Source organism: Rosa chinensis, chromosome 3 (genome assembly GCF_002994745.2).
Source record: "Rosa chinensis cultivar Old Blush chromosome 3, RchiOBHm-V2, whole genome shotgun sequence".
Classification (NCBI taxonomy): Eukaryota; Viridiplantae; Streptophyta; class Magnoliopsida; order Rosales; family Rosaceae; genus Rosa; species Rosa chinensis.
Window position 1 is genome coordinate 31,028,479 of NC_037090.1, and position 27,655 is coordinate 31,056,133.

A 27,655-nucleotide genomic window follows, 5' to 3' on the forward strand; every position below is an offset into this window, starting at 1 on the left:
TACCATACAGCCAATGCTCATATGAAACTGGATATATCTTGGCTCTTCCTCAAATGTATAGATGTTTTAGATTATATATGATGCAGAACATAACTCTACTTCTAATTTCATATTGGCTTGTTCTAAAAGATTGTTATGTTAAATCCTTTCTGAAACTCTAGAGAGAGAAACCCGTTCTGAAACCCAAATCTTCTCTTCAGTTGTCATTTGTTCCTTGTCCGGTGGCCCTTCGAGTCAGCGCAGGCCTCTGGCCTTGTCGGCGCACAGTGGGTGCAGCCGGACAGGACATCTTCACCTTAGTTGCAATGGGTCCTTGATGGACAACGACGAGATTTCCTGAAATAAATCAAGTCAAAGTGGAAGAGGCCGAGAGGTTGTCAGCACCAGTTTTCTTTCATCTGAGGTCATAGGGTTTTGCGGGGAGTCACAGTGGAGAGTCAGAGGATGGTGGATGGGGCTACGGGTCCTTGGTTGGATTCGCGGATTCCTTTTCTAGCATCCGGATTGAATAAGATGGGGGTCTTTCTTTGATTTGTGTGCTGCATGATCGAAGTAAGGGGTCTTGGCGGACGGGATTTGGAGGTGACAGATAAGAGATTCTTCTTACCTTGTTGGATCTGAGAACCTCCTGTTGGATGCGTTCAGGTGACAGTGAACAGTGGCAGGTGTCACGGACACGTTCTCGAGTAGGGCCGGAATTTTTTTGGCTTCCCTCAAGTCCGTGATGGTGCCATGCTGCCCCCCATATGACAACAAGACCAACCTAGCACACCTCAAAGTAAAATGTGCTTATCACTCAAGTGTTTCGCTGCCACCCAACACTCAAAATGGACACCAATATTTGGATGAATGTTTCAATCAACAAGACACACGAAATACGGGGAAACCCCAACCCTTTATTAACTCACACTTAACAAAAGGAACTCGTGTTGGATCTCCACAATACACTCCCTATTGGATGTGTTTAGGGTCTCAACACACTTGGTTTTTTATAGAGGGCAGCCAACCCTCGAAAGTTGACAACCCCAACTTCCCTAGGTACGTGTGTCAAGCACCCCACGCTTTTCTCTTACGGTTAACAACCCCCAACCGCCTAGGGATAAGATCGCTTAACTAGTCGATCTTGTGGTTGACAACCCCAACCACCTAGGTTTATCCAAAGGGGAGTTATCAAGGCAACCTCCTCCAACTTCCTTTGGATAAGAGCTAATAAACTATGCTAACCGCCGCTTGCATCGCCCTTGCATCAGCTTGCTTGGTTGCGCACTTGCAGCTTGCTTGCGTGCTTGTCAGCATGCCATCCTCGCCCCTCGCTGTGCGCTGACCTAGGCAGTCCCTCACACAGGCCATGCATTGCCTACTCTCAATGCATGGGCTTGCCATTAGTACTTAGCGAGGTTAACCCTCGAGTCTCCCTCCTTGCCTGCTGACTGGCCAATGTTGGCTTTGCCCGCTGCCTGCATGCTTGGCTAGCGAGGCTTGCACACTCAAACACTGGACTTCCTTGCCTTGTCTTCCTTGGACAACCCTTGTTGCCCTTCGACACTCGAGGTAGGCGAAGACATGCCTTAACCTCGGTGCTTTCACCCCTTGCACCTTCAAGGGTGTGACAGCAGGTGTGATAGAGTTGGTGTGGTAGCGGCAGTGATTCAGGCGGGAGAGTGTTAGGATTCGTTTGTCTTATGGGCTAGACTCTTACATGTTTTATGGGTCATTATTGTGTTGTGGGCTTATTACACTTTGTGACCATCTTATATAGCTACTGAGATGTACTACTCCAAGACTATCATTGAAGAATATTGAAGTTTTCATTTACTTATTTTCTTTAGTTTCCTTTAGCTTCCTTGTTTTACGATGTCATTTTCCGGTTACGATCTTGGGGATCATAACAGAGAGTGGTGTTAGGCTCCTTGCAGCTTTCTGCCTGGGCTTGGTGATTGGACTTGGGCCTTTACCCTAGGCTCTTTTTGTTTTAAGCTTAATTGCTTTTATTTTTGTCTTTTAATTTTAGGTGTCTGCGGGCCATTAATTAGTTGCTATCTTTTTTGGATAGAACACTAGAATGAGGTGAGGTTTATCCTGGTCTGCGCACCTTGAGTGTTGTGTTTGGCCTAGGATGGGAGCTAGTTTCTTGCATCGTCAAATGGTCGCAGTCTCCTGGTAGCAAGTTGAAACTAAGTGTCACAGACGTTAGTTTTCAGTGGCAGCATAGTGGGAAAGCTGATTTTATAAGTGTATTATGGCTCCGCGTAAGCATCATCTTTCTGATATGTCGCCAAAATTGTAAAGAAAATGGAGTAGCCAATCGTGCACTCTTTGCTCAGTGGTGCGTTTTAGAATACACAGGATTAGTGGAGACTCCTGATATTATTTCAAGATATTCTCTCCTAACTTATTATCAAATGGCATTTTGGCACTATGTCCTTCCTTGAATTCTATGGTTTCATGAATGGTTAAGGCTTAAGGGCAGCTGTTTTAGCCCTACCTGAAAAAAATAAAATAAAAAATAGAAAAAAAGATTGTTATGTTCGATAATCGATACTATTGATTTCCAATCTAACAGCCCATATGAACTGATGCTGCAACCTCAATCATAGGGACTAGGGGATCATGAAGAATTGAATCCTAGTAGAATATTACAGTTGATTCAACCAAATTATTAAGATAAGCAACTGCAGTCTATCAACAAATGAACATAATCCACAGTTATAATAGCAAATTACCAAAAACTACAAAACTAGCATAACAGTCCTTTGCCCAAAACTGAAAGGGCATATTTCCTTGCGGTTATCCAAACATGTACTTTATTTTCTACTAATCAAGGAAAATGTCCCTCACTATACGGTAGAGGAAAATGGTCGACATATTCTTTCTTTTTCCACTACAGAGATCTAGATTAGTCAAGGTTGATGAATGTTAAATTCTAACTCAAACCTGAAATTTAATTTGTAAATTTAACAATTTTAAGCTATGCTTTTTGTCTTTTGAATTTTCAATTCCATTTCTATCGACGTGACAATAGATTGTGTTGCATCTGCTTTATTTTATGTTATTAGAATTTGCCTTTTGTTTTTTACTTTTTAGTGTTGTCATTAAGTGTTGGCTAATATGTATGATGCCTCTGATTTGCTTAGTCGCTAAAATGCTTATGTTTGGTGTTTGGATTTTTTCATCAATATAAACATGCGGTGGTGGCAGGGTGAGACTAAGTGTCGTCGGATTTACTTTTCGGCGGCAACATATATAGGAGGAAAGCTGTGCTAAAGCTTGTAATTATGTTATGTTGTAATTGGATTACATATCGAGTTATCTTTCCGCTATGTCACTGCTATGTTAAAGTAAATGGAGTAGCTAATTGTGCACTCTTTGCTAGTTGGTGCTTGTTAGAATACAAGTCTCCTGTAGAGATTTCTTATATTATTTCGGAAAATAATCTAGATGCTTATTGTAATCAGGGTTTAGGCTCAATACCCCCCCCCCCCTTGTATTCAACAATTTTATTAATCAAGGCTTGAGGGCAGCCGCACTAGCCCTTTATTCAAAAAAAATATATATATATGTGGCGGTGGCAAGCTTATAAATGTAAATTTTAATATTAATTTGATGCATGTGGGCATGTTTAAGTCCCCTTACTTTGTGCATGAATATTCGGCTGGGGCAATCTACCATGTTGGTAAATTACTGAATTACTGTAAGCTAAAATCACAACCTTGTTGGTAAATTACTGGTGGAAATTTACAAATTACTACTAAATCTTTGATCAGATAAAAAAAAATTACCACCACCAAAACAAATTCACATAAATCCCAAACACCAAAACAAAATCTTTTGCAATTGATGATAATACCTATGAAACATATTCGCTAGCACTTGATGAAAATACCATGAACAAAATAAGGCAAATTCGGATAAAAAAAAAAATTTACATGCAGCACAATCCATTATCAAGTCGATAGAAATGAAATGAAATTTCAAAAAACATACCTCATATAATTAAATTTACAAACCAAACTTCATATCTAAGTGAAAATTCCAAATTCGTCAACCTTGGCTAATTTCGATCTAGATATGGATCTCAATCTGAATATGGACCTCTTCATTCCCTACGTCTCTTCCTCTTTCTGACTCCATATTTGGTTGTCATATATTTTTCTCTATTGTTTGTGAGACATTTTCATCAATATAAAAATAAAAAAACATTTCCCGGTAGGTTTCACTTATCCACATGAATTCTCTGAGTGCATCACAGGAAGAAAGTCTTCAGTACGTCTGTTGTGTCACGTGAATACTAGCACAGACCAAATAAGAACATTAGCAGTCAGTGGGGGCAGTTTTGGTATTTTGTAGAGGATAAGTAGGGCAATTTTGAAAACACAAAAATTGGTGGGTTTTAATTGGCAGCCGCACCATCCACGTGGCATAGTTTCCGTATTGAAGACTTTCTCCATCGCAAGGGAGTAGGATCTTTGGGTTTTGCACTAGAGAATAGTTAGGTAGTTAGGCTGTAATTTTTGGTACGTAATGTAACACTGTGTTACTTTACTGTTTAATTGCTCTTGTTATAAATATTACTTGATGATCGAGGATGTCAAACTGTAAGGATAGAAGATGTTGACACCTCCAATGCTACATTTCTACCATGCTTGAGAGATTGATGATACTTATTGCAAGGTCTAGCAATTCCATTGTTGTTTAACCTAGCATTGCAAGAGCTCCACACTTATTTGTGGGGGAAAAAGCAAAAGAAGTGCTCGGAACCAAAGTTTATTTGCATTAATTTGCTAATTTCAAACTGATTTAAATCCCTACGAGCTCTGTTTTTTGCGCTTCCATGCTAATTAAAAAATTTCTTGTCGTACATTGCAACAATACGACAATGCAACAGATTTGCTGATGGATTCAATGTCCATGATAGTACCCAGCTCAAATGAAAGCAAGCAAATTGGTGTTGCTGCTTTCGCAAAATGCCACACCTCGACCAGCATTCGATATTTTTGCCACATCTCAGCATTATTGGATACTGGACATTCTCAGTTGCCATTTTCCCGACTTCCATCCTTCAGGGGAAAGATGGCTCGACGGAAAGGAAATGGCCGAGTCATCTTTCGAGGTGGCAGAGTTTAGATAGCGGCCGGAATAGAACAATCTATAAAAGAGCCATTTCTGTGACCAAAACTAGATATAAACTGAAGCACATGGTTTCAGTATAGGCTTCAAAGGTCACAATTACACATTCAATACAAAATGACTGACGCAAGAAGAAGATGAAGCACCTTAAATTTCCAACTCAAAACTGGATGAAAAACATACAGGATCTCAAAGACCACATACATATCCACCCATAAAAATGTGACAAGATGCAAACCAAAAGGTAATACGTACAAGATGTAAAACTAATCTTCGGCTATATAAACATTACAAATTTCTTCCTCTATCGTCTTTGATCTTTCTCATAGGTATAGATACACACATATCTACTTATAATACTACAATTACTATTATTCGAGATACGCAGTAGAGGTTTGGGTTAATTTTCAATTGATGCATGTAGGAAAAAAGCTATCTTTGCTTGGACAACTGTATAGCTACTTAACTATCTTGCCTTGGACAACTGTATAGCTACTTGATCATGTGTAGTATAGCTACTTGATCATGTGTAGTCTCCTCAGCCCATGCAAACTGGTGCGACAGGAGTGAGAATTCACGACTCCTTACATCTTCAAGTTGCTCACACTCAGCCCATCTCTCTGCTAGATCCACTCCCTGCAGCAATCTAACCACTTCAGCCATTGTTGGACGGTCCTCAGGTGAGCTCTGGGTGCAGAGCAATGCAACCTGAATGACAGCACCGACTTCTTTTTCATCATAGGTCTTCATATTTCCATCCACAATGTCATCAAATCTATTTTCTCTAAGCAGCTTCTTGATCTGTCAACATCATAATCTCATCATTTTAAATTTTCAACACATCGAATAGATAGCAGAAAATTACATTGCGGATTAGAAAATAAATCATGAGAAAGTTCTATGGGAGTGAAATTTTTTTCCAGGGTCCAAACTATCAAGAGAAACATTGGAACCCCAAATTGGATTGAAATCACAGGAGACAAATTTATGTAAGGGGCTGAAAATACCAAATAGAAAAGAGATAGTCCTGGAGCACTATTCTACATCTGTGTTCAAACATGGCAACCAGTGGGCTTGTGACTACGTCACCCTCCTCTCACCCTTGGCCTAAAGAAGAAAGTTTTGCACCCCGTGATTACTAATACTAGTTATAAAATCAAGAAAAGCTCCGATATATATATATATTTATATATATATATATATATATATATATATATAATACAGATATTTATCACCATACAAGGGAGCGCATATCTTCTAACAATGAAATCAAAAGCATGTATTTCTATAATTAATTATTTGGTAGTTCATCAATTATGTATATCATTTATCAAGGAAAAAAAAGAAGAAAGCACTTGAGTAATTAACTATCAAATAATTAAACGGATTTTATTTCAATCAATCTGTAGTTGTACAAATATGAGAAAGAGTGTTTCTATTGAGACCTCCAAATCTGCTCACTTGACCTCATTCATAATCGAATTATTAAATTACATATATAACCTACTATAAAATGACTATTAAGGACAATAATTATATCAAAAAAATATTATTTTTATTTCTCTAGACTTTCCAATTCAATAATAATCAGATTGCATTCTTTATTATTTTCCTTATCTATTTTCATTTTCCAATTTCACTACATACTCATTAAAGCATTCATATATATTTAATAAGAACTAAAACTATGATTAAGATCATGTGACATAAAAATATATGATATACATGTTGAACACATTGTGAGGGAGAGCAAAATAAATCATATTATAACCTAAATCTAAGTCTATCTTTTATATTTGTAAAAAAAATATTAAAAAAAAAAGAGCTAGCATTTATAGAAAAACTAAAAAAATAATAATAATAATTAATCATGAGGTGCAGAAAATAGAGCAAAAAAAACATTAAGAAAAAAATGATTACTCTTTTTTTTTTTTTGCACAACTAAAAGAAAAAAAAAGTTTTAAAAAAAATCACACAATAGTTCATGTTATTTTCTTGTTGATTAGAAATTATTTTTGATTTTTTTTATTGGATAAGAGATTTATGTTGTCTGATTAAGGAATAGACATGTAATTAGATTATAGAGTAATTAATCATTGAAATGACTAAGTTTTTTTTATTTTAAAGATAATAGTTTGTTTGCAAATTATATGAGTGAGGTTATTTAAGGAACTTTAGTGAGGTGTAGTGAGTAAATTTAGTATTTGAAAATTTGATAGGAGGTGCAAAAAGCATAGAGGTCAAGTGAGCAAATTTGGAGGTTCCAATAGAAAAAGCTGGCTGAAAGACTTGGAAGCCATTTAACATTTAATCACTTAACGCATCAAGAGGGGCTGGGTTTAGAAATTCATACACCGATCGGAGATGAGAAGCTGCGATGAGAAGCCACTGGTGCCGAATCTCCGCCGCTCTCTTACAGTCGCCGAGCTTCAATTAGAGAAAGTAAGACGCAACGGCGTCATCGTAGCGGGAGGCGCGTGAGATAAAGGACTGGACGAAGTCGATGCCGAAGAAGCCGAGGAGGTAGATGAGGGAGGCAATGAGGGTAACAATGGCGGCGGCTTCGAGTGAGGAGGAGGAGGAGGAGCTTGAGACTAAGCTAGCTCTAGTGAGCATAAGGTTTCGATTTGTTTCAGTTTTGGGGTCGGGCGCTATTTTTGTCTAAGTGGGAAAGTTTGAAGTTTTAGTACCTGCTTCCTCAATTCACTTAAAACACTTAGCACTTTCACGAAAATCAGGTTCCTGCAGATTTTCAAATGAAACTTTTAACACGTACCGGTCATTTTAGGAATCGATGTTAATGATACACATTTAAATCGGTGTATTTTGAAAACGATGTTAGCTTGATTTTTTACATCGCGTGCTATTCTGACCGATTTAAATTATGTGATGTCTATTAACATAATTCTAGTAGTAGTGGAATCACTAATGCTATGCTTCTTGAGCTAAATTCTTCAACAAATCATCGATATATTTCAATAAATCTTGACAAAATCAAAATGCAGATCTACAAAATTGAGGTTATCTGCAATGAGAAATCTCTGAAAAGGTGATCAAGAACTGAATCCACTCGAAGAAATAAGCATTGCTTGAGTAACAGATCAAGGCTTCCGGTGATGATTTCCGATGAAGATTCTGGTGCTTCGATGATGAATTCTGGTCCCAATCAAAACCTGGCTCTTGATGCCATGAAAGAACTGAAGGAAATAGAGAGAAAATGAAAGAAAGCATGCAGAAAATTCAAAGAAGAAAATGGGGCTTCATCATCGATAGAGATGAGTTCGTACAGGTACTTATAGTTAGCTAAGGAGCTGCAGATGATTACACGTGGCATAGCTAACAACTAAACCAGCATAATCAACAAGTGATTACCAAATACAGTAGCAAAGAAATTACTGAATGGACCAACTCTAACAATGACCACCAAGAAAAGAAAAACTCAATTACAGGAAACTGTTTTAGATGTCGTCAGATAGTTGATAATGAAAAGCTCTTGAACATTATACAGTGGTCTAACATGATGCTTGATTTATACGTTATGCATGACACAAGAACGTGGCAGGCAAGTTTGGTTCCTTCTGCGCGTGGAGGTCAGACCTCCGCAGACATCTCTCTTTCAGCCATTAGTAGGCCTGCCACTCGGTCGGTTCGAATCGGTTATGGGCATTACCAACTTCAAAACCAAAGCTTTTGGTTTTGAAATTGACATACTAATTACCAACCAAAACTTTCGGTTGTTAATTATTTTTACCAAATTCGGTATTTCGGTTTTCGGTATTACCAAACTTTACAACAAGTATATTTTTGAAATATAAATTAGAATGAAACAATACGACTTTACCGAAACTAAATAACACTCTTATATCTAGAGTCTCATAACTGACATATAAAAAAGATATTGTCCTTAAATACACAGCGAGAGATCTTTGTGCAACTCTACTTTTCAAAATACAAAAGGGATCAGCTTTTTTTCCCCCTACTTCTACTGCTGAAATGAGGATACTAAGCTCTTTCTAAATATGAGCATCCCTGGTTCTTTCTGATATAAACAAAAGCTACCTCCAATGTACAAAAACGCTAATTCAGTCTTCCAAAATAAACAGCAACTGAGCAGCAAAATTATCTCCTATAAATATAGAGTGCATATCAAATACTTCATGCTAATAAAAGCTTTCACGTGAATTAATGTAACTAAATATGTGCTTCATATATGAAAAGCTATGGGAAGTAAACTAGAAAGCTGAGTATGTTGACATCAACCAATTAAACATAGCTTTAATTGGAATGAGTCAAGTTTCAGGCTATAACATATTACATTGTCCAAAGATTAAATTGTCGATTGGATTTGATAATTAAATATTTTACACATATAGTTAAAAATTTGATCATATTCTTTCTCGTTTCGACTTCAATCCATATGATTAATGACAATAGTCGTTTTTGTCCATATAGTTATTAATAAGAGTTCTCAAAGGGCAACCGCACTGAAACAAGATTTTGAGTTGCAACTTTTTACATTGGTAGATGGAGCTTGTCTGTATGAGCTTGTGGTTTCAAAGGGCACAAAAATTGGATTTGAGAAAGAATTATTAAGGCCAAATTTGTGAAAAGGATATTTTGGTAAATGACAATAAAAGAAGATTGACTGCATTGACTGAGACAGAAACGACAACAAATGAGACCGGTTATTTCATATCATGTCTATTACTATGTTATGAATACGTGGATGAAGTCAGATTTACCATCAGACTTTTTTTATTTATTAGCTCGCACGAAATGTTTATATGCCTACTAGTGTTGTCTACCATATTCATTGGTTATATAGAAATGTATACCTATCAAAACCAACGAGTTAAAAAAACAATACGTTGGATAACCGACCGGTGGATATAAAGAATGGGATAAGATACACGTATGGTAAAAATATAAGCCGTTTTCATCTTTGTATTGACCTCGATCCACATGGTCAATTGGTATGGCATTAATACCCTTATAACTAAAATACCTATAGTCAATCTATCACAAATCCTACCAAGGACAAGGTTCACACCTACCCTCTCATGGGATCAATATACGTTTACCTGGGTAGAAAATTTGGAGGAGTAAAATTATTGCGGTTCTATTACCATTAGAAATACAGTAACTTAAGATAAAATGATATAAACGTCCAAATTAATTAAAAATATAGATAAAATGTATATGATTTAATTTCAATTAACTAACAAATTAAAAATCTTATTAAGAAATGTAGTTTAATAAAATTAAAACTAAATACATACTTTGTCAAATTAAATATATCTTCCATATCAATGTATCATACATATTAAAATAAATGACTACATAATTAATTAATTATATATATATATATATAACTAGCATTTCGGTAAATTCGGTATTTACCAAAACCAAACCAACTTTTTCGGTATTTTTCGATTTCGGTCTTTTCGATTTCGGTTACCAAGATTCGGTTTACCAAACCTCAAATATTCGGTCGGTATTCGGTCGGTTCGGTAATTACCAAACCAAATGGCAGCCCTAGCCATTAGTAATAGAAAATTAATAATGAATATTCAGCTGTCAGCTTATGAATCCCTCAACCACGATCACATTCTTCTTCCTCTTCTTCTACAAAAGTACAACTAAACCTGAGGAAAGATTTACGGCCTGGAATCAGGAGTACGGAATATTAATTAATATAATATAGCCATTTTGCATCTCCGCTAACTCATACTCCATTTGTCCTCGTCATATTCCATTTAGTCAATCACACCCGGCTCCATTTGTCTTAATTTTATTCCAATTGCCACGTTTTAATCCCTATGATCACACATCCTCCAAATACTAATCAATCCTCCATTGACCCTCATTTCCCGTCCTCCACCTCCCATTTTCACATATATAACGAACACCTCTTATCTTCCCTTTACTTCTACCGTTATTTTTCGCGTTCAGTAGCAGAAGCAGGATTTGAAACTCGAGAATATATCAGATGGCGGCGTACGAGGCAACTGGCGGAGCGAACCCGGACTGGCTGAACAAAGGTGACAACGCATGGCAGATGACCTCCGCCACGCTGGTGGGTCTCCAGAGCGTGCCAGGGCTCGTCATCCTCTACGGGAGCATAGTGAAGAAGAAATGGGCGGTAAACTCCGCTTTCATGGCCCTCTACGCCTTCGCCGCCGTCTTGATCTGCTGGGTGACGTGGGCCTACAAGATGTCGTTCGGGGAGAAGCTGCTGCCGTTTTGGGGCAAGGCCGGGCCTGCCTTAGGGCAGAAGTTTCTGCTCAAGCAGGCTGCCATCCCCGCCTCCACACACTACCACGCCAACGGCGATCTCGAGACTGCCATGGCCACGCCGTGGTACCCGATGGCGAGCATGGTGTATTTTCACTGCATGTTTGCGGCCATAACACCGATACTGTTGGCAGGTTCGGTGCTGGGGAGAATGAACTTCAAAGCGTGGATGATGTTCGTGCCTCTGTGGCTGACCTTCTCGTACACCGTCGGTGCGTTTAGCATGTGGGGCGGAGGGTTTTTATTTCAATGGGGAGTTATGGACTACGCCGGCGGGTACGTCATTCATCTTTCTTCAGGGACCGCTGGTTTCATCACTGCTTACTGGGTACGTTAACATTCATGCTAGTTTTTTTTTTCCTCCTCTCTGAAGATATGAAATGGAGTAATTTGCATTCTGAAAAAAAAAAAGGAGTAATTTGGCATCCAAACGATTTTATAAGATTCTGTTTACAACGAGACCTATGGGTCATTGCATTAATTTGATTTTGACATTGGGTGACTTTTATAATTTCTTGTTATGTGAAGACAGACGTGTCTTTTACCTCTAGCGTCTTTCATTGTAAAGACTAAAACACATAATGCCAGTTAGGTCATGTATTCTCTTTCAAAATATTTGAATTTTAGCTATATTATCTTTTCGAGATCGTTTTATAAGATTCTGTTTACAACAATACCAATGGGTCCATTGCATTTGATTTTGGCATTGGGCCGGTGACTTTTATAATTTTTTGTTATGTAAAGACAGACATGCCTTTACCTCTAGTGTCTTTCATTGTAAAGACTAAAACACATAATGCCAGTTAGGTCATATACTCTCTTTCAAAATATTTGAATTTTAGCCATATTATCTTTTCGAGATCGTTTTATCTCAATAATATAGAATTTGACATATCCATTTTTCTAAGAAGAAATGTGTTCATTCATGCACTAAACCAAACCCAAAATAATTACATTTCCCCATCGTCAACCTAGGAAAGTTAATCTCTTGTTTTTCTAGATTCAATCTCTTGGTATAAAGCTTTTCATTAATCTCAATAATAAAGATTGGTAATTTAACACATACATGCCAAACTGTTTAGCTAAGAGAATATTCATGCATATATTAGGTTTAGGAGAATTCTTCTTCCAATTGTTTAATTTCCAATTAATCTGGAACTAAAGTCTCATGGCTACAAGTCTAATTTTTTTTTATCAGCTGAAAATGATTTTAGTATGAATTTGAACTCAAAATTAAACAAATAAATAAAACGAAATCTGAATATAATTTAATGATATGCTGACGTTGATCGAGTTTCAGGTAGGACCTAGGCTGAAGAAGGACAGGGAGAGATTCCCACCAAACAACGTGCTGCTGACTTTGGCGGGAGCGGGGTTGCTGTGGATGGGATGGGCCGGTTTCAACGGCGGAGATCCGTATGCGGCCAACATAACTGCCTCCATGGCTGTCCTCAACACTAACATCTGCGCCGCTACGAGTCTCGTGGTGTGGACGGCGCTCGATGTCATCTTCTTCAACAAGCCCTCCGTCATCGGAGCAGTCCAGGGAATGATTACCGGCCTCGTCGTCATTACTCCTGCTGCAGGTACTTAGCTCTTTTACTTTTATCCTCGATCCATTATGAATTTAGGGTTGGCTTTAGCGTAGAGACTGGTTATAATGTGAATTCAGGAGTTAACTCGAAGTTTATGAGCAACATGAACAATCGGTTCGTATCAAATAACAGTTGATAGAATATACTAGATATTTCTACATTATTATTTACCGGCTGGGTTGTTTGGTTTAAATATTTCACTGAAAGATACGTGAAGTTGTTAACACAAACCTTAAGTTAAGCAAAGTCAATCATTGAGACTTACTAAAATTTAATTGTCAGAAAAACGCGTCCCTTTGCTGTATTAGATGGGTCAAAGGTTGTTATCATGTAGAAAAGAAGAAAAGGAAAAATATTTTTGGGTCCCTTTCCATTAATTAATTTGTCTACACTTCTCTTATTTTTGCTCTTAATATATAATTGATAGGATGTGGGTGTCCATTAGAAAAAATTTATGTACGTCATTAGAGTTAACGTACATGTTCGTCCATGTGATATGAGGATGTACTTTGACTATGAAACTCATCAAGATTTTTCAATATTAAAGTGTAATGTATATCGACTAATATTGTATTTTAATTAAAAGAAAGTGTAAAGTGAAAAACACTATAAACTTAAACGATAAAGCTAGTAATGCAAGAAGCTAGTGGCCTGTAGCACAATCCATTTTATAATATCTAACTAAGTAATTGCATAGACTGATGGTACGTGTATTGTGTAATTTCGTGAATGAATTAGGTCTTGTACAAGGATGGGCAGCAATAGTGATGGGAGTATTGGCTGGCAGCGTGCCATGGTTCACCATGATGATCGTAGACAAAAGGTGGAGACTCTTAACCGCAGTTGACGACACCCTCGGCGTCGTCCATACCCACGCAGTGGCCGGATTCCTAGGTGGCATATTGACTGGTATCTTTGCCGAGCCCCAACTATGTGCGCTCTTCTTGCCAGCCACGAACTCTCGCGGGGTAGCCTACGGGGGCATCCAAGTGTTCAAACAAATCGTAGCCGCCCTGTTCATCATCGGATGGAACATCGTGGTGACCTCAATCATTTGTGTGGCAATTCGGTTTGTGGTTCCTCTACGCATGCCGGAGGAGCAGTTGTTGATTGGAGATGACGCAGTGCATGGGGAAGAGGCCTACGCTTTGTGGGGTGATGGGGAGCTGTATGATGAAACTAAGCATGATAAACATTACTCGGAAAATGGTAAGTTTGCATCCAGTGGTGCCACTCAGGCTGTCTAAGCTACCCTCCTACCAAAATATCATTGTGAATTTTATCGGTTACAGTTGTACGTGTATTGTCACTGAAACAATTACATGTCCTCATTTGAATGTATATTGTGAATTATATCGGTTACAGTTGTACGTGTATTGTCACTGAAACAATTACATGTCCTCATTTGTATGTATATTGTTATTTGGGTTTGCATTTGGCTTATCGATGATGCGAATGATTATTTCCTATCTCATGGAAATGCTCAATGGCATATTTCATGAACGATTGGTTGACATATAAACCATACTGCATGCCCAAACTCCAACAGCCTTAAATCCTAAATTCGCGTCTAATTTACGGGACCCCTAATTTACCATACAGCCAATGCTCATATGAAGCTGGAGATATATCTTGGCTCTTCCTCAAATGTATAGATGTTTTAGATTATATATGATACAGAACATAACTCTACTTCTAATTTCACATTGGCTTGTTCTAAAATATTGTTATGTTAAATCCGTTCTGAAACAGTAGAGAGAGAAACCCGTTCTGAAACCCAAATTAATCTTCCCTTCAGTCGTCATTCGTTCCTTGTCCGGCGGCCCTTCGAGTCTGCGCGGGCCTCTGGCCTTGTTGGCGCACAGTGGGTGCAGCCGGACGGGACATCTTCGCCTTAGTTGCAATGGGTCCTTGATGGACAACGACGGGATTTCCCTAAATAAATCAAGTCAGAGTGGAGGAGGCCGAGAGGTTGTCGGCACCAGTTTTCTTTCATCTGAGGTCTTAGGGTTTTGAGGGGAGTCACGGTACGTGGAGAGTCAGACGATGGTGGATGGGGCTACGCGTCCTTGGTTGGATTAGCGGATTCCTTTTCTAGTCGCCGGATTGAATAAGATGGGGGTCTTTCTCTTATTTGTGTGCTGATCGGAGTGAGGGGTCTTGGCGGACGGGATTTGGAGGTGACAGATCAGAGATTCTTCTTACCTTGTTGGATCTTAGCACCACCTGTTGGATGGCGTTTAGGTGACAGTGGACAGTGGCAGGTGTGATAGAGGTGGTGTGGTAGCGGCAGTGATTCAGGCGGGAGAGTGTTAGGATCCGTTTGTCTTAGGGGCTAGACTCTTACATGTTTTATGGGTCATTATTATGTTGTGAGCTTATTACACTTTATGACCATCTTATATAGCTACTGAGATGTACTCCAAGACTATCATTGAAGAATATTGAAGTTTTCATTTACTTATTTCCTTTAGTTTCTTTTAGCTAACTTCCTTCTTTTACGATGTCATTTTTTGGTTACGATCTCGAGGATCAGAGAGTGATGTTAGGCTCCTTGCAGCTTTCTTCTTGGGCTTGGTGATTGGGCCTAGGCCTTTACCCTAGGCTCCTTTTGTTTTAAGCTTAATTGCTTTTATTTTTGTATTTTAATTTTAGGTGTCTGCTTGCCATTAATTAGTTGCTATCTTTTTTGGATAGAACACTAGAATGAGGTGGGGTTTATCCTGGTCTACGCACCTTGAGTATCATGTTTGGCCTAGGATGGGAGCGAGTTTCTTGCATCGTCAAATGGTCACAGCCACCTAGTAGCAAGATGAAACTAAGTGTCACCGACGTTAGTTTTCAGTGGCAGCATAGTGGAAAAGTTGATTTTATTAGTGTATTATGGCTCCGCGTGAGCATCATATTTTTGATATGTTGCCAAAATTGTAAAGCAAATGGAGTAGCCAATCGTGCACTCTTTGCTCAGTGGTGCGTATTAGAATACACATGATTAGTGGAGACTCCTGATATTATTTCAAGATATTCTCTCCTAACTTATTATCAAATGGCGTTTAGGCATTATGTCGATCCCTTCTTGAATTCTATGGTTTCATGAATGGTTAAGGCTTAAGGGTAACCGTTTTAGCCCTACCTAAAAAAAATAAAATAAAAAATAGAAAAAAAAGATTGTTGTGTTCGATAATCGATACTGTTAATTTCCAATCTAACATCCTATATGAACTGATGCTACAACCTCAAGTCCTCAATCATAGGGACTAGGGGATCATGAAAAATCGAATCCCAATAGAATATTATGGTTGATTCAACCAAATTATCAAGATAAGCAACTACAGTCTATCAACAAATGAACATAATCCACAGTTATAATAGCAAATTACGAAAAACTACAAAACTAGCATAACAGTCCTTTGCCCAAAACTGAAAGGGCATATTTCCTTGCGGTTATCCAAACATGTACTTTATTTTTCTACTAATTAAGGAAAATGTCCCTCACTATACGATAGAGGAAAATGGTCGACATATTCTTTCTTTTTTTACTAAAGAGATCTAGACTAGTCAAGGTTAACGAATGTTAAGTTCTAACTCATACATGAAATTTAATTGTAAATTTAACAATTTTAAGCTATGCTTTTTGGCTTTCGAATTTTCAATTCCATTTCTATCGACTTGACAATAGATTGTGTTGCATCTGCTTTATTTTATGTTATTAGAATTTGCCTTTTGTGTTTTTAGTGTTGTCATTAAGTGTTGGCTAATAGGTATGATGCATCTGATTTGCTTAGTCGCTAAGATGCTTATGTTTGGTGTTTGGGTTTTTTTTATCAATATAAACATGCGGCGGTGGCAAGTTTTAATATTAATTTGATGTGGGCATGAACCTAAATAGACCGCATGGTCTTTAAGTCCCCTTACTTTGAACATGAATATTCGGCATTGTTGGTAAATTACTAAATTACTGTAAGCTAAAAGCCTAAAATCACAACCTTGTTGGTAAATTACTGGTGGAAATTTACAAATTACTACTAAATCTTTGATCAGATCAAAAAAAATTACCACCACCAAAACAAATTCACATAAATCCCAAACACCAAAACAAAATCTTTTGCAATGACTAAGCAGATCCTATGAAACATGTTGGCTAGTACTTGATGACAATACCATGAACAAAATAAGGCAGATTCGGATAAAAATAAATAAATAAATAAAATTTACATGCAGCACATTAATCCATTATCAAGTTGATAGAAATGAAATGAAATTTCAAAAAACATACCTCATATAATTAAATTTACAAACCAAACTTCATATCTAAGTGAAAATTCCAAATTCGTCAACCTTGGCTAATTTCGATCTAGATATGGATCTCAACCTGAATATGGACCTCTTCATTCCCTACGTCTCTTCCTCTTTCTGAGTCCATATTTGGTTGTCATATATTTTTCTCTATTGTAAACGAGACATTTTCATCAATATAAAAATAAAAAAACATTTCCCGGTAGGTTTCACTTATCCACATGAATTGTCTAAGTGCATCACAAGAAGAAAGTCTTCAGTACATTTGTCGTGTCACTTGAATAGTAGCACAGACCAAATAAGAACATTAGCAGTCAGTGGGGGCGGTTTTGGTATTTTCGTAGAGGATAAGTAAGGCAATTTTGAAAACACAAAAATTGGTGGGTTTTAATTGCCAGCCGCACCATCCACGTGGCATAGTTTCCGTATTGAATACTTTCTCCATCGCAAGGGAGTAGGATCTTTGGGTTTTGCACTAGAGAATAGTTAGGTAGTTAGGCTGTAATTTTTGGTACGTAATGTAACACTGTGTTACCTTACTGTTTAATTGCTCTTGTTATAAATGTTACTTGATGATCGAGGATGTCAAACTGTAAGGATAGAAGATGTTGACACCTCCAATGCTACATTTCTACCATGCTTGAGAGATTGATGATACTTATTGCAAGGTCTAGCAATTCCATAGTTGTTTAACCTACCATTGCAAGAGCTCCACACTTATTTGTGGGGGAAAAAGCAAAAGAAGTGCTCGGAACCAAAGTTTATTTGCATTAATTTGCTAATTTCAAACTGATTTAAATCCCTACGAGCTCTGTTATTTGCGCTTCCATGCTAATTAAAAAATTTCTTGTCGTACATTGCAACAGTACGACAATGCAACAGATTTGCTGATGGATTCAATGTCCATATGATAGTACCCAGCTCAAATGAAAGCAAGCAAATTGGTGTTGCTGCTGTCGCAAAATGCCACACCTCGACCAGCATTCGATATTTTTGCCACATCTCAGCATTGGATACTGTACATTCTCAGTTGCCATTTTCCCGACTTCCATCCTTCAGGAGAAAGATGGTTCGACGGAAAAAAACATGGCCGAGTCATCTTTTGAGGTGGCAGAGTTTAGATAGCTGCAGGAATAGAACAATCTATAAAAGAGCCATTTCTGTGACCAAAACTAGATATAAACTGAAGCACAAAGTTTCAGTATAGGCTTCAAAGGTCACAATTACACATTCAATACAAAATGACTGACACGCAAGAAGAAGATGAAGCACCTTAAATTTCCAACTCAAAACTGGATGAAAAATTAACACACAGTATCTCGAAGACCACATACATATCCACCCACAAAAATATGACAAGATGCAAACCAAAAGGTAATACAAGATGTAAAACTAATCTTCGGCTATATAAACAATTAAACATCACAAATTTCTTCCTCTATCGTCTTTGATCTTTCTCATAGGTATAGATGCACACATATCTACTTATAATACTATAATTACTATTATTCGAGATATGCAGTAGAGGTTTGGGTTAATTTTCAATTGATGCATGTAGGAACAAAGCTATCTTTGCTTGGACAACTGTACAGCTACTTAACTATCTTGCCTTGGACAGCTGTATAGCTACTTGATCATGTGTAGTCTCCTCAGCCCATGCAAACTGGTGCGACAGGAGTGAGAATTCACGACTCATTACATCTTCAAGTTGCTCCCACTCAGCCCATCTCTCTGCTAGATCCACTCCCTGCAGCAATCTAACCACTTCAGCCATTGTTGGACGGTCCTCAGGTGAGCTCTGTGTGCAGAGCAATGCAACCTGAATGACAGTACCAACTTCTTTTTCATCATAGGTCTTCATATTTCCATCCACAATGTCATCAAGTCTATTTTCTCTCAGCAGCTTCTTGATCTGTCAACATCATAATCTCATCATTTTAAGTTTTTAACACATCGAATAGATAGCAGAAAATTACATTGCGGATTAGAAAATAAATCATGAGAAAGTTCTATGGGAGTGAAATTTTTTTTCCAGGGTCCAAACTATCAAGAGAAACATTGGAACCCCAAATTGGATTGAAATCACAGGAGACAAATTTATGAAGGGGCTGAAAATACCAAATAGAAAAGGGATAGTCCAGGAGCACTATTCTACATCTGTGTTCAAACATGGCAATCAGTGGTCTTGTGACTTAACCCTCCTCTCACCCTTGGCCTAAAGAAGAAAGTTTCGTTCACCCCATGATTACTAATACTAGTTATAAAATAAAGAAAAGCTCCATGAAATATATATAAGTAATACAGATATTTATCACCATACAACTACAAGGGACCGCATGTCTTCTAACAATGAAATCAAAAGCATGTATTTCTATAATTAATTATTTGGTAGTTCATCAATTATGTATATCATTTATCAAGGAAACAAAAGAAGAAAGCACTTGAGTAATTAACTATCAGATAATTAATTAAATGGATTTAATTTCAATCAATCTGTAGTTGTACAAACATGACAAAAGCTGGCTGAAACACTTGGAAGCCATTTAACATTTAATCACTTAACGCATCAAGTGTAGATAAGTTCGCAATGGTCCAGGAAGGCATAAAGGAATTTAGAAATCTTACATGGTCAAGCAGAAGAACATCCTCCTCTTCTTCAAGCCGAGCAAAATCTATAGCACGCTGACCAGTGACAAGTTCGAGAAGTGTGATACCATATCCAAAAACATCAGTCTTTTCTGAAGATTTTCCAGTGGACAAATATTCAGGGGCAATATGACCCATGGTACCACGCACTTGAGTAGTAACATGAGTTGCTTTTGTATCGACCAGCTGTGCTAGCCCAAAATCTCCAAGAACAGGCTCAAAATAATCATCTAGAAGAATGTTTGCAGCCTTCAAGTCACGGTGTATAATCTTAGGATTGCAATACTCATGTAGATACTCCAAGCCATGGGCTGCACCAAAAGCAATGCGCTTCCTTGTTGGCCAGTCCAAGCCTTTCTCTCCTGGTTTCAGATCTAACACATGCAAGGAGAAAATGTTAATAATTGATATTAACCAGAGAAATATGAGATTCATTATCTGCCATTCCAAATATTCAATGTGATATTAGTCTTCGAAGGAACAACTATAATATACCAATGATATAATGTAATATTAATTACATGATGTCCTTTGCATGGACATTTCATAAACAAAAAATAAATAAAGCTGCTAGTTCATGTCATAATATTCAGTAGCAAATTTAATCAACATGAAAATTAAACTATTTTGTTTTTGATAAAGGTTATCCAAATGGTTTAAAATATTTCTGCAGATTTTGTGATTCCTCATTAAAAACTTAAAATAGAAGACAAAATAGATCTAGAAACTGAAAATTCACTTTAAGTAGCTACAAGAACCTTTAACCTGAATGATTTTTTAAGTGAAGCACCTTCACTAGACAGCACTAAAAAAATACCCAAAAGCACAGTCATAAATATGTGCAAGCACATTCCAATTCTTCCTTTTTCTTAAAGAAAGCAAGTTCAACCTCTGACAACACGTCTAATTCTAAAAAATAAAAAATAAAAAAAGAATAATATGTTAAAATCAAGTACAAACTACAACATTCAACCATTGTTGATGAACAAGCTTGAGTTGGACACCAGTGAAAATGATCCATGCTTTTGGGAACATACCTCTCAAGCGATATGCAACACTCAGGTTTTTCATGAACGGATAAACAAGGACCCTCTCAGATGAAGTTGTACAAAAGCCAATCAACCGTAAAAGATTCCTATGAACTGCAACACTAATGAGTTGTACTTCTCTCAGGAATGCAGCCTCTCCACCAGGACTGTTATAGTCGGTAAGGCGTTTCACTGCAATTTTTACATTGTCTGAGAGAACACCTCTGTAAACTCTTCCAAAGCCTCCCTGTCCAATTATGTTATTCTCATCGAAATTATCTGTGGCAATTTGAATTTCACGCCAAGAAAATCTTCTCAATTGACCAAAGGAAATTTTACAGTCATCTTCACCTAAAATTGTTTAAAGAAAAAAAGAAAAGAAAAAAGGAGAGACAACAGATGTTAGATTCACAAGATTTGTAATTAGTTGCAGAGCATCAAAAATTTGAAATTGTGCTGCATCTTAATGTTATGAATAGAAATACATAATAATTTCATCCTTGTGAACCATTGCATGCATATTTTATTTATAATCCTGCACATAAGAATTGATTTATTTCCTTGTGAAATGGAGGAGTTTGATCATAAGAAATTAAATAGATTGAGATGGTTTAAACTATACATAGTCATGACAATTCTCATACATAAAGAGATGATCCTGAAAGTAAAATGTATGGAAAACTTACCCAAAACATCAACAAACACCTCATGCTTCAGACTTTGCATGTGATAATATCGATATCCAAAAATGGCCCCGATAAAAAGAAGTATTGTCACACCACAACTTGCCAAAGTTATAACTCTTCCAAGTTTTGATTTCTTGGTTGAAACTGCCAAAATTTTAAATATTCAGGTTTTGTTTAGTAACATAAACATAATCGGTAAACTGACACAGTATTTTTGAACAAAGAATAAACCACCGAGTGAAGAGCCAGAAGCACAAGGCTGGTTCAAGCTAGAACCACAAGTAAGTTGAGTTCCTGTAAAACTGAAAGGACAGCACTGTTATTAACAAGCCATTAGAAGTATTGAAAAGTTGCAAATTATAGAATGTTGAAATATGCTCAAGAAAACAGTTTAAAATAAGAGACACTCCAAATTCAAGTCAAGCAAAATAGGAACTATAGGAATCATTATTTTATGATAACAGGAATACAAGTATCTCAAAACATGCTCTTTATACATCCAAAAATGAGCAACATGATTGAGGAACTGTTATAAGTAGTAGACATGAAGTTAAATCATATACCTCCAACTCACTCTTATAGAAGAACTAAACATTTGTCTTTGAAAGACCAAAACATCATTTTATGATAAATACTTCTTTATCTTTAAAACTTATCTTTCACGATAAACTCTTTCAAGGGTGAAAGAAACTCTGGGAATATGTTCACCTAGAAATTGCTTCTATACTGCTTTATATGCCTATTGGAAGCAGAAATATACTCATATAAACAAAACAACGAATTAGGCAGATGAAATACAAAGTTTCAAGTGGCTCAGTCAGTTTGTGTGTGTGCATCCCGCCTATTGGTTTGTTAGTGTATCAACTTTCATTGTTGAGGTAATAGGTAAGTTGCCTCTGATCCAGCCACCTCTCCCCTACAAGGTCACACCTAACCTCAGTTCTTTATATTTAAGAAGAGGGACTAAGGTGAAAATCATTGAGGCCCTAAGAGAAATTAGCACCTGGGCTTTCTATATACCAGAGCATATCAATATCTTCATAAAGGGAAACTTTTGGCAATTTGGCTCTTTGATGTTACTCACAGCACTTTGGCAATTTGGCCCTCACATGACATCTTCATAAAGGGAAACTTTTAATCTTCAATGTTAGAGCATATCAATAGCTGATAGCTTGAAACAGGTGAGAACTACACACTAAGAGATTCAAGGTGAAACTACTCCTTCCATTTATACTAAAGCTGCAGTATAAAAAATACCGGAGAAACAGGCATGAGTAGTTTGAATACTAAAGGTCCCCCTTTTGGGAAGATGCCTATTGTATAACCTTCCATATAGTTTTATCCAAAGAAGATTACAGAAAGACAGCCTTCTACAACACTACCTTCAACATGCGTACACAACCCGCTATAAGAACCTAAATGTAACGCATGTTATATGTAACTGGTCTCCATTTAACCCAGTAGATACAATGAACATTCACCATTATCATCACAGTTTCCAATACATGGTTACAAGGGAAGAGAAAGGAAGTGAGTATCAAAGTTACGGAATTTACTTGAAAGTCGGAACCGTGAAGAGTTGCACCGGAATTTTTCCCGCTAGATCATTAGATGAAAGATCCCTGTCCAGTGATACACAAATACATTTATAAAATGGAGTTATTTTGCATAGTATGCAAACTGAATGGGCATGTGCTTAAATTAAAGCAATAAAACAAAGAACAGCATGAATAAGAATTGCTCACAATTCAGTCAACCCTGTGATATTAGAAAGTGAATCCGGAATATCACCAGAGATGTCATTACCCCTCAAAACCCTGAACCACAGGAGATAATCAATTTGTCATTTCTGTAGAACAAAGACAGTGAACAAATTTTGTTTTTAAGAATTTCTATTAAAAACAGTTGTGGATACTCAAATGGGTGGATCTCTCAGACACATAAGAAAATAGCATAATTGATTACTGTTGAACACCACAATTATTTAAAAGAAGTAGTAATAAAAATATGTTTTACATAACAGAAGAATAAATGAATTCTTTTAAGAATGGAAAATGCAATCTTACAAGTGCTTTAGATTGGAAAGTTGACCCCATGTATTGGGTATAGGACCTCTGAAGTTATTATTTGCAAGGTTTAGATTCTGGAGATGTGTCAAGTTGGCAAGATAAACGGGTAACAGACCCGTTAGACTATTATCCTGGAAGTCCCTGCCAAAACAAAAAAAATTGTTTATCAAACTTCATGGCTATGGGTGCAAAAAAATTTCTTGGAAAATAAAAATTACAGGAATGATGTTATTATTCATGAATGATGGTGTTAGTACAAGGGGTTTTATAGTTAAGGTATTATTCTACTTTATCCATGACTATAACTTGGTTTAATATATAAAAAGTTACAAGTATAAATCAAGAGATAGACCAATAAGGGTATAATATGAGTGAACCAAATCAGGGCCAACTCCACCTTGGCCATTTGGTGGTTAGACTTCAACAAATAGAGTTTGTTTTAGAGGATAGTTAGGCAATCTTTGTTGCCTTAAAAGGGACTGACTGTTTGGACTATGGTACCATCTAGCCTGTGCAAAGGTTCCAGAATGCGTTCACCAGAGGTTGTAAGGTTCATCTCTGTGCCTTTCCATTAGTGTTCAAACCAGGAGAACAAAAAAACAATCCTGTTTCTGGTGATTATTTCTAGGTTGCTGTCTCAACCGTCAGTTACTATTGAAGGAAGCCATTCATAGGTGTTCTCTTAATTATTCTTAAGGTAAATTTATTAAAAGTTGAACTGATTTCACTCTCTCAGTGTATTTCTGATAGTTATTCCAAAAGCTTGATTGTTCAGCAGAGCTTCTGATCTTGTGAATTCAATAATATCATACCAAAGAACCTTACAAAAGAATCAGACATCAGAAGTCAACGGTAGCGATGTAGGGTAGATTCTGGCTCAAATGGAACCAATGTACCACATTAAAATTAGTGTAGCATGTATCTAGTATGGTCTAGTCTACCTTTCTATAAACCAAATTTGAAGTAAAGATTGGTTTCTATTGAAAAATCAAGGAACCTCCCTAATGATTTATGATTCTTTGTGAACTAGGTGCTGAAAATTCAATGACTGTGTTATTGTCTTAGAATCAATGCAAGCAGAAATTGTTAATAGGTGTTTCTATTTAGGAGCAACAAAAGGAAATCTAGGAAGTCGCTGCACAGATATATTCTCTGTTGATAAACGTGGCTCAGATGCATGAGCTGAAGAAAATGAACTCATGAAACAATGCAATGTGATTACTCATAGCATCATACTAGACACTATATTATACAACAGCCTATTAAAAGGACTGGTTACTATTAGAATTTGATACCGATTGTAGTGCAGATATCTCAAACTTTCAAAAACTGAAGGCTATGTATATAATATATGAAAAACAATTCCCAGATATTACATGTTCCTAAGAATCTAAGCACAAGCTAAATTCAGCATATAAAATATTTAAGGCTCCACTATTCAAGTCAGATTATTTCATTTCCAGAATTAAAAGACAAAAAATCCTACTCTTGCTTTATTTGATCAATATTACTTCAAGTTGATCCAAACACACAAAATGTGCACACTAATGCATTAAGAATATGACTTACAGGCTGGACAAAAATTTGAGTTTGATAACGGAAGGAGAAAGTGTTCCAGAAAATCCATTTGATGCCAGGCTCCTGCAAATTAGTATATTCACAAACTAAATGCAGTGGAGAGATGACGGATTTAAAAGAAAGCAGTAGTAATGGAAGGGGATAGAGATAACATTTGTATATGATCATAGCAATTAGATTCACTTACAGGGATATGACATTTCCATTTCTACAAGTGACATGAGACCAGCTAAAACATGGGCTCACAAGATGATTATTCCAATCAGTTATTCGGCCATTGGAATCATTCAGTGCATTAAGCAAATCGATTAATGCTTCACCTGAACAGTACCGTAAGTGAAGAACGCAACTGTTAAGCATATGCTACAACATTCATAAGATTTGAAATGCATTCTATATTATGAGTGCGCTTTCATGGCATTTATCAACTTATATATGCTTAGATGCCATCTGTATAATCACTAATTTTTTTATATATGCTTAGCACTTCTTCATGTATATATATTAATACAGTGATAATGTCATGACCAACCTCATCTTGCGAACCAGCAATAATTATTGCTTAACAAATGTAATAGTTAATATGTTCCCGTACCTTCAACATCAGGCTCTGTAGATGCAAAACTGATTTTGAGCAAAATGAGTGCCATCAGCCAACTTATGATTGGCTTTAAAGGATGCCATCTAGAAGATGCTTCAGACATGTCAGGCTCTTCTATACCGAGGAATAAATATATAAAACCCAGGCACCTCTAGCCTCTTTTTGGCAAGACTACATTTGAAAAAGAAAATCACACATTTAGTAGCAGAAGAGATCCCAGCATAGAGAAAGAAAATACACATTTCTTTAGGTTACTCAGCTACAGAATGGATAGAAAATAAAAAGAGCATGGTTATGTTTCAGGGTAAAGTTACACCATCCACTTCGGAAGAACTAGATATAATAAAAGGGTTCATTCATGTAATGCATCTTCCTGTGCATCTTGCTTTACTTGTGCTGTCAACAGACATAGTAGCAACTAGTATACAGCATAATCCATGACCATGGTCTCATAGTGGTTCAGTATATTGTGATACCTATCACATCAAAATGATCTCCAACACTTATGTTTCTCAATGAGGTCAACATAGACAAACTATTGAATTGAATGCTTTATGCACTTGGCTCAATATTAATCAAACACTGCCACTGCAAAACACCCAATGGTATACTTAAGCTTTGTATTATATACCATGTATTTTACATAGAGTCCTCTTTAGGATGGCCTCATTAGCAGGTTGTCTTGCTCTGTTGAATCCTGTATTAGTAGTTAGCCAAGTCGGCTAGCAGTTCCACAAGTTATTGGGGTTACCAAGGTATCAACAACTTCGCTTGCCTATTTAACCTATTTATAGCACTTTACCACAACTGATCATGCTGCATACTATAGAATCTCGTCAGAATAGTTTCTTCATTGAATCCCATCAATGTTTAACTATTCAATTTCATTTAGCCAAGTGATTAAATTTGGTTCCTACCAGGCCAATCAGTTCAGTAGCCATAGCTAAGCAAACCATTGGTGTGTATTCAAGTCAGAAGAGTTACAAGTACTATCAAGTGTTCACATGAAAATATCTTATCACAGAGTTGATTAAACAGAAACCGTTCACTACCCATGACAGTAAGTAATAATCAATTAGAAACTCAAATACTTCTGCAAGATATAGTCAAATTATCAGTACACAAAAGAGTTGCACTGGAGACACTTGACAGTAGCTATAACTCTTTAAACCCTGGGATTAGCTCCTACTGGGATGAATGAAAATTGTCTTGACTGAGAAAACCTTTTACAGCAACTCAACAGAGTAACTCTAGACACAGAAGATATCTATTTCATCTAATACAACATATATTGGAGATATAGTCCCAACATATAACCCAGATCATTGAAAGAACAACAAGAAAACAGAATAACAAGAAGAAAAATGAAAAAGAAATTATTACAATATAAAAAGAAATGGAACATATATATAGAAAGTTGGAAGAGGACAAGAGCTCACTATTTTCAGCCATGGATGTTGCAACCCATCAGGAAACAAGATACAACAGCTGAAGAAGGAAGTGAAGTTAAATAATGTGATTTGCATCATGAGTGGTGAAGATATTTGAATTGAGTGATGGGTTAGTGCAAGGGTCCACAGAGCACTGAAAATTAGAAAGGGAAACAAAAAAGAGGAAGAAAAAGCAATTTTTGGAAGGCCAATGGGAGGGAATATGAGATACTTGTGTTGACTGTGTAGAATAAGAATGAGAATCCCACTAATTGTTGGGACACTAGGTTGATGACACAACCATT

The 27,655-nt window shown here is 36.9% G+C and overlaps 3 protein-coding genes across 4 annotated transcripts; 1 reads left to right on the top strand and 2 right to left on the bottom strand.

The window, feature by feature from the left end:
* Positions 1-5,619: 5,619 nt before the first annotated feature.
* Positions 5,620-7,743, bottom strand: LOC112194432 (probable LRR receptor-like serine/threonine-protein kinase At5g63710). Its single transcript, XM_024334673.1, has 2 exons — positions 7,582-7,743; positions 5,620-5,928 (listed from the first exon to the last, which is right to left on the bottom strand). The coding sequence occupies exons 1-2, from the start codon at positions 7,741-7,743 to the stop codon at positions 5,620-5,622; spliced, it is 471 nt and encodes a 156-aa protein (XP_024190441.1).
* Positions 7,744-11,012: 3,269 nt separating this feature from the next.
* Positions 11,013-14,446, top strand: LOC112194977 (ammonium transporter 3 member 1). Its single transcript, XM_024335252.2, has 3 exons — positions 11,013-11,749; positions 12,722-13,007; positions 13,755-14,446. The coding sequence occupies exons 1-3, from the start codon at positions 11,117-11,119 to the stop codon at positions 14,261-14,263; spliced, it is 1,428 nt and encodes a 475-aa protein (XP_024191020.1). The 5' UTR covers positions 11,013-11,116; the 3' UTR covers positions 14,264-14,446.
* A 4,125-nt stretch (positions 14,447-18,571) lies between these two features.
* LOC112193611 (probable LRR receptor-like serine/threonine-protein kinase At5g63710) lies at positions 18,572-27,509 on the bottom strand. 2 transcript variants are annotated; one of them, XM_024333815.2, is made up of 12 exons: positions 27,360-27,509; positions 25,915-26,091; positions 25,507-25,639; positions 25,311-25,382; positions 23,739-23,882; positions 23,418-23,489; positions 23,229-23,294; positions 21,907-21,974; positions 21,673-21,816; positions 20,996-21,337; positions 19,938-20,332; positions 18,572-19,224 (listed from the first exon to the last, which is right to left on the bottom strand). In XM_024333815.2, exons 2-12 carry the CDS (start codon positions 26,021-26,023, stop codon positions 18,913-18,915), a joined length of 1,857 nt encoding a protein of 618 aa, XP_024189583.1. In that variant the 5' UTR covers positions 26,024-26,091; positions 27,360-27,509; the 3' UTR covers positions 18,572-18,912. The 2 variants fall into 2 exon arrangements, with proteins under 2 accessions (XP_024189583.1, XP_024189582.1); XM_024333814.2 differs by having other exon boundaries at positions 21,904-21,974.
* Positions 27,510-27,655: the final 146 nt, after the last annotated feature.

Coding starts and splice junctions, on each gene's coding strand:
- LOC112194432 (XM_024334673.1), bottom strand. CDS start 7,743: ATGCTCACTAGAGCTAGCTTAGTCTCAAGCTCCTCCTCCTCCTCCTCA. Junction 5,929..7,581: donor CCTCCCGCTACGATGACGCC/GTTGCGTCTTAC, acceptor TGATGTTGACAG/ATCAAGAAGCTGCTTAGAGA.
- LOC112194977 (XM_024335252.2), top strand. CDS start 11,117: ATGGCGGCGTACGAGGCAACTGGCGGAGCGAACCCGGACTGGCTGAAC. Junction 11,750..12,721: donor GTTTCATCACTGCTTACTGG/GTACGTTAACAT, acceptor ATCGAGTTTCAG/GTAGGACCTAGGCTGAAGAA. Junction 13,008..13,754: donor CGTCATTACTCCTGCTGCAG/GTACTTAGCTCT, acceptor TGAATGAATTAG/GTCTTGTACAAGGATGGGCA.
- LOC112193611 (XM_024333814.2), bottom strand. CDS start 26,023: ATGTCTGAAGCATCTTCTAGATGGCATCCTTTAAAGCCAATCATAAGT. Junction 23,295..23,417: donor ATCACAGGGTTGACTGAATT/GTGAGCAATTCT, acceptor ATCACTGGACAG/GGATCTTTCATCTAATGATC. Junction 21,817..21,903: donor TTCTGGCTCTTCACTCGGTG/GTTTATTCTTTG, acceptor AAATTTTGGCAG/TTTCAACCAAGAAATCAAAA.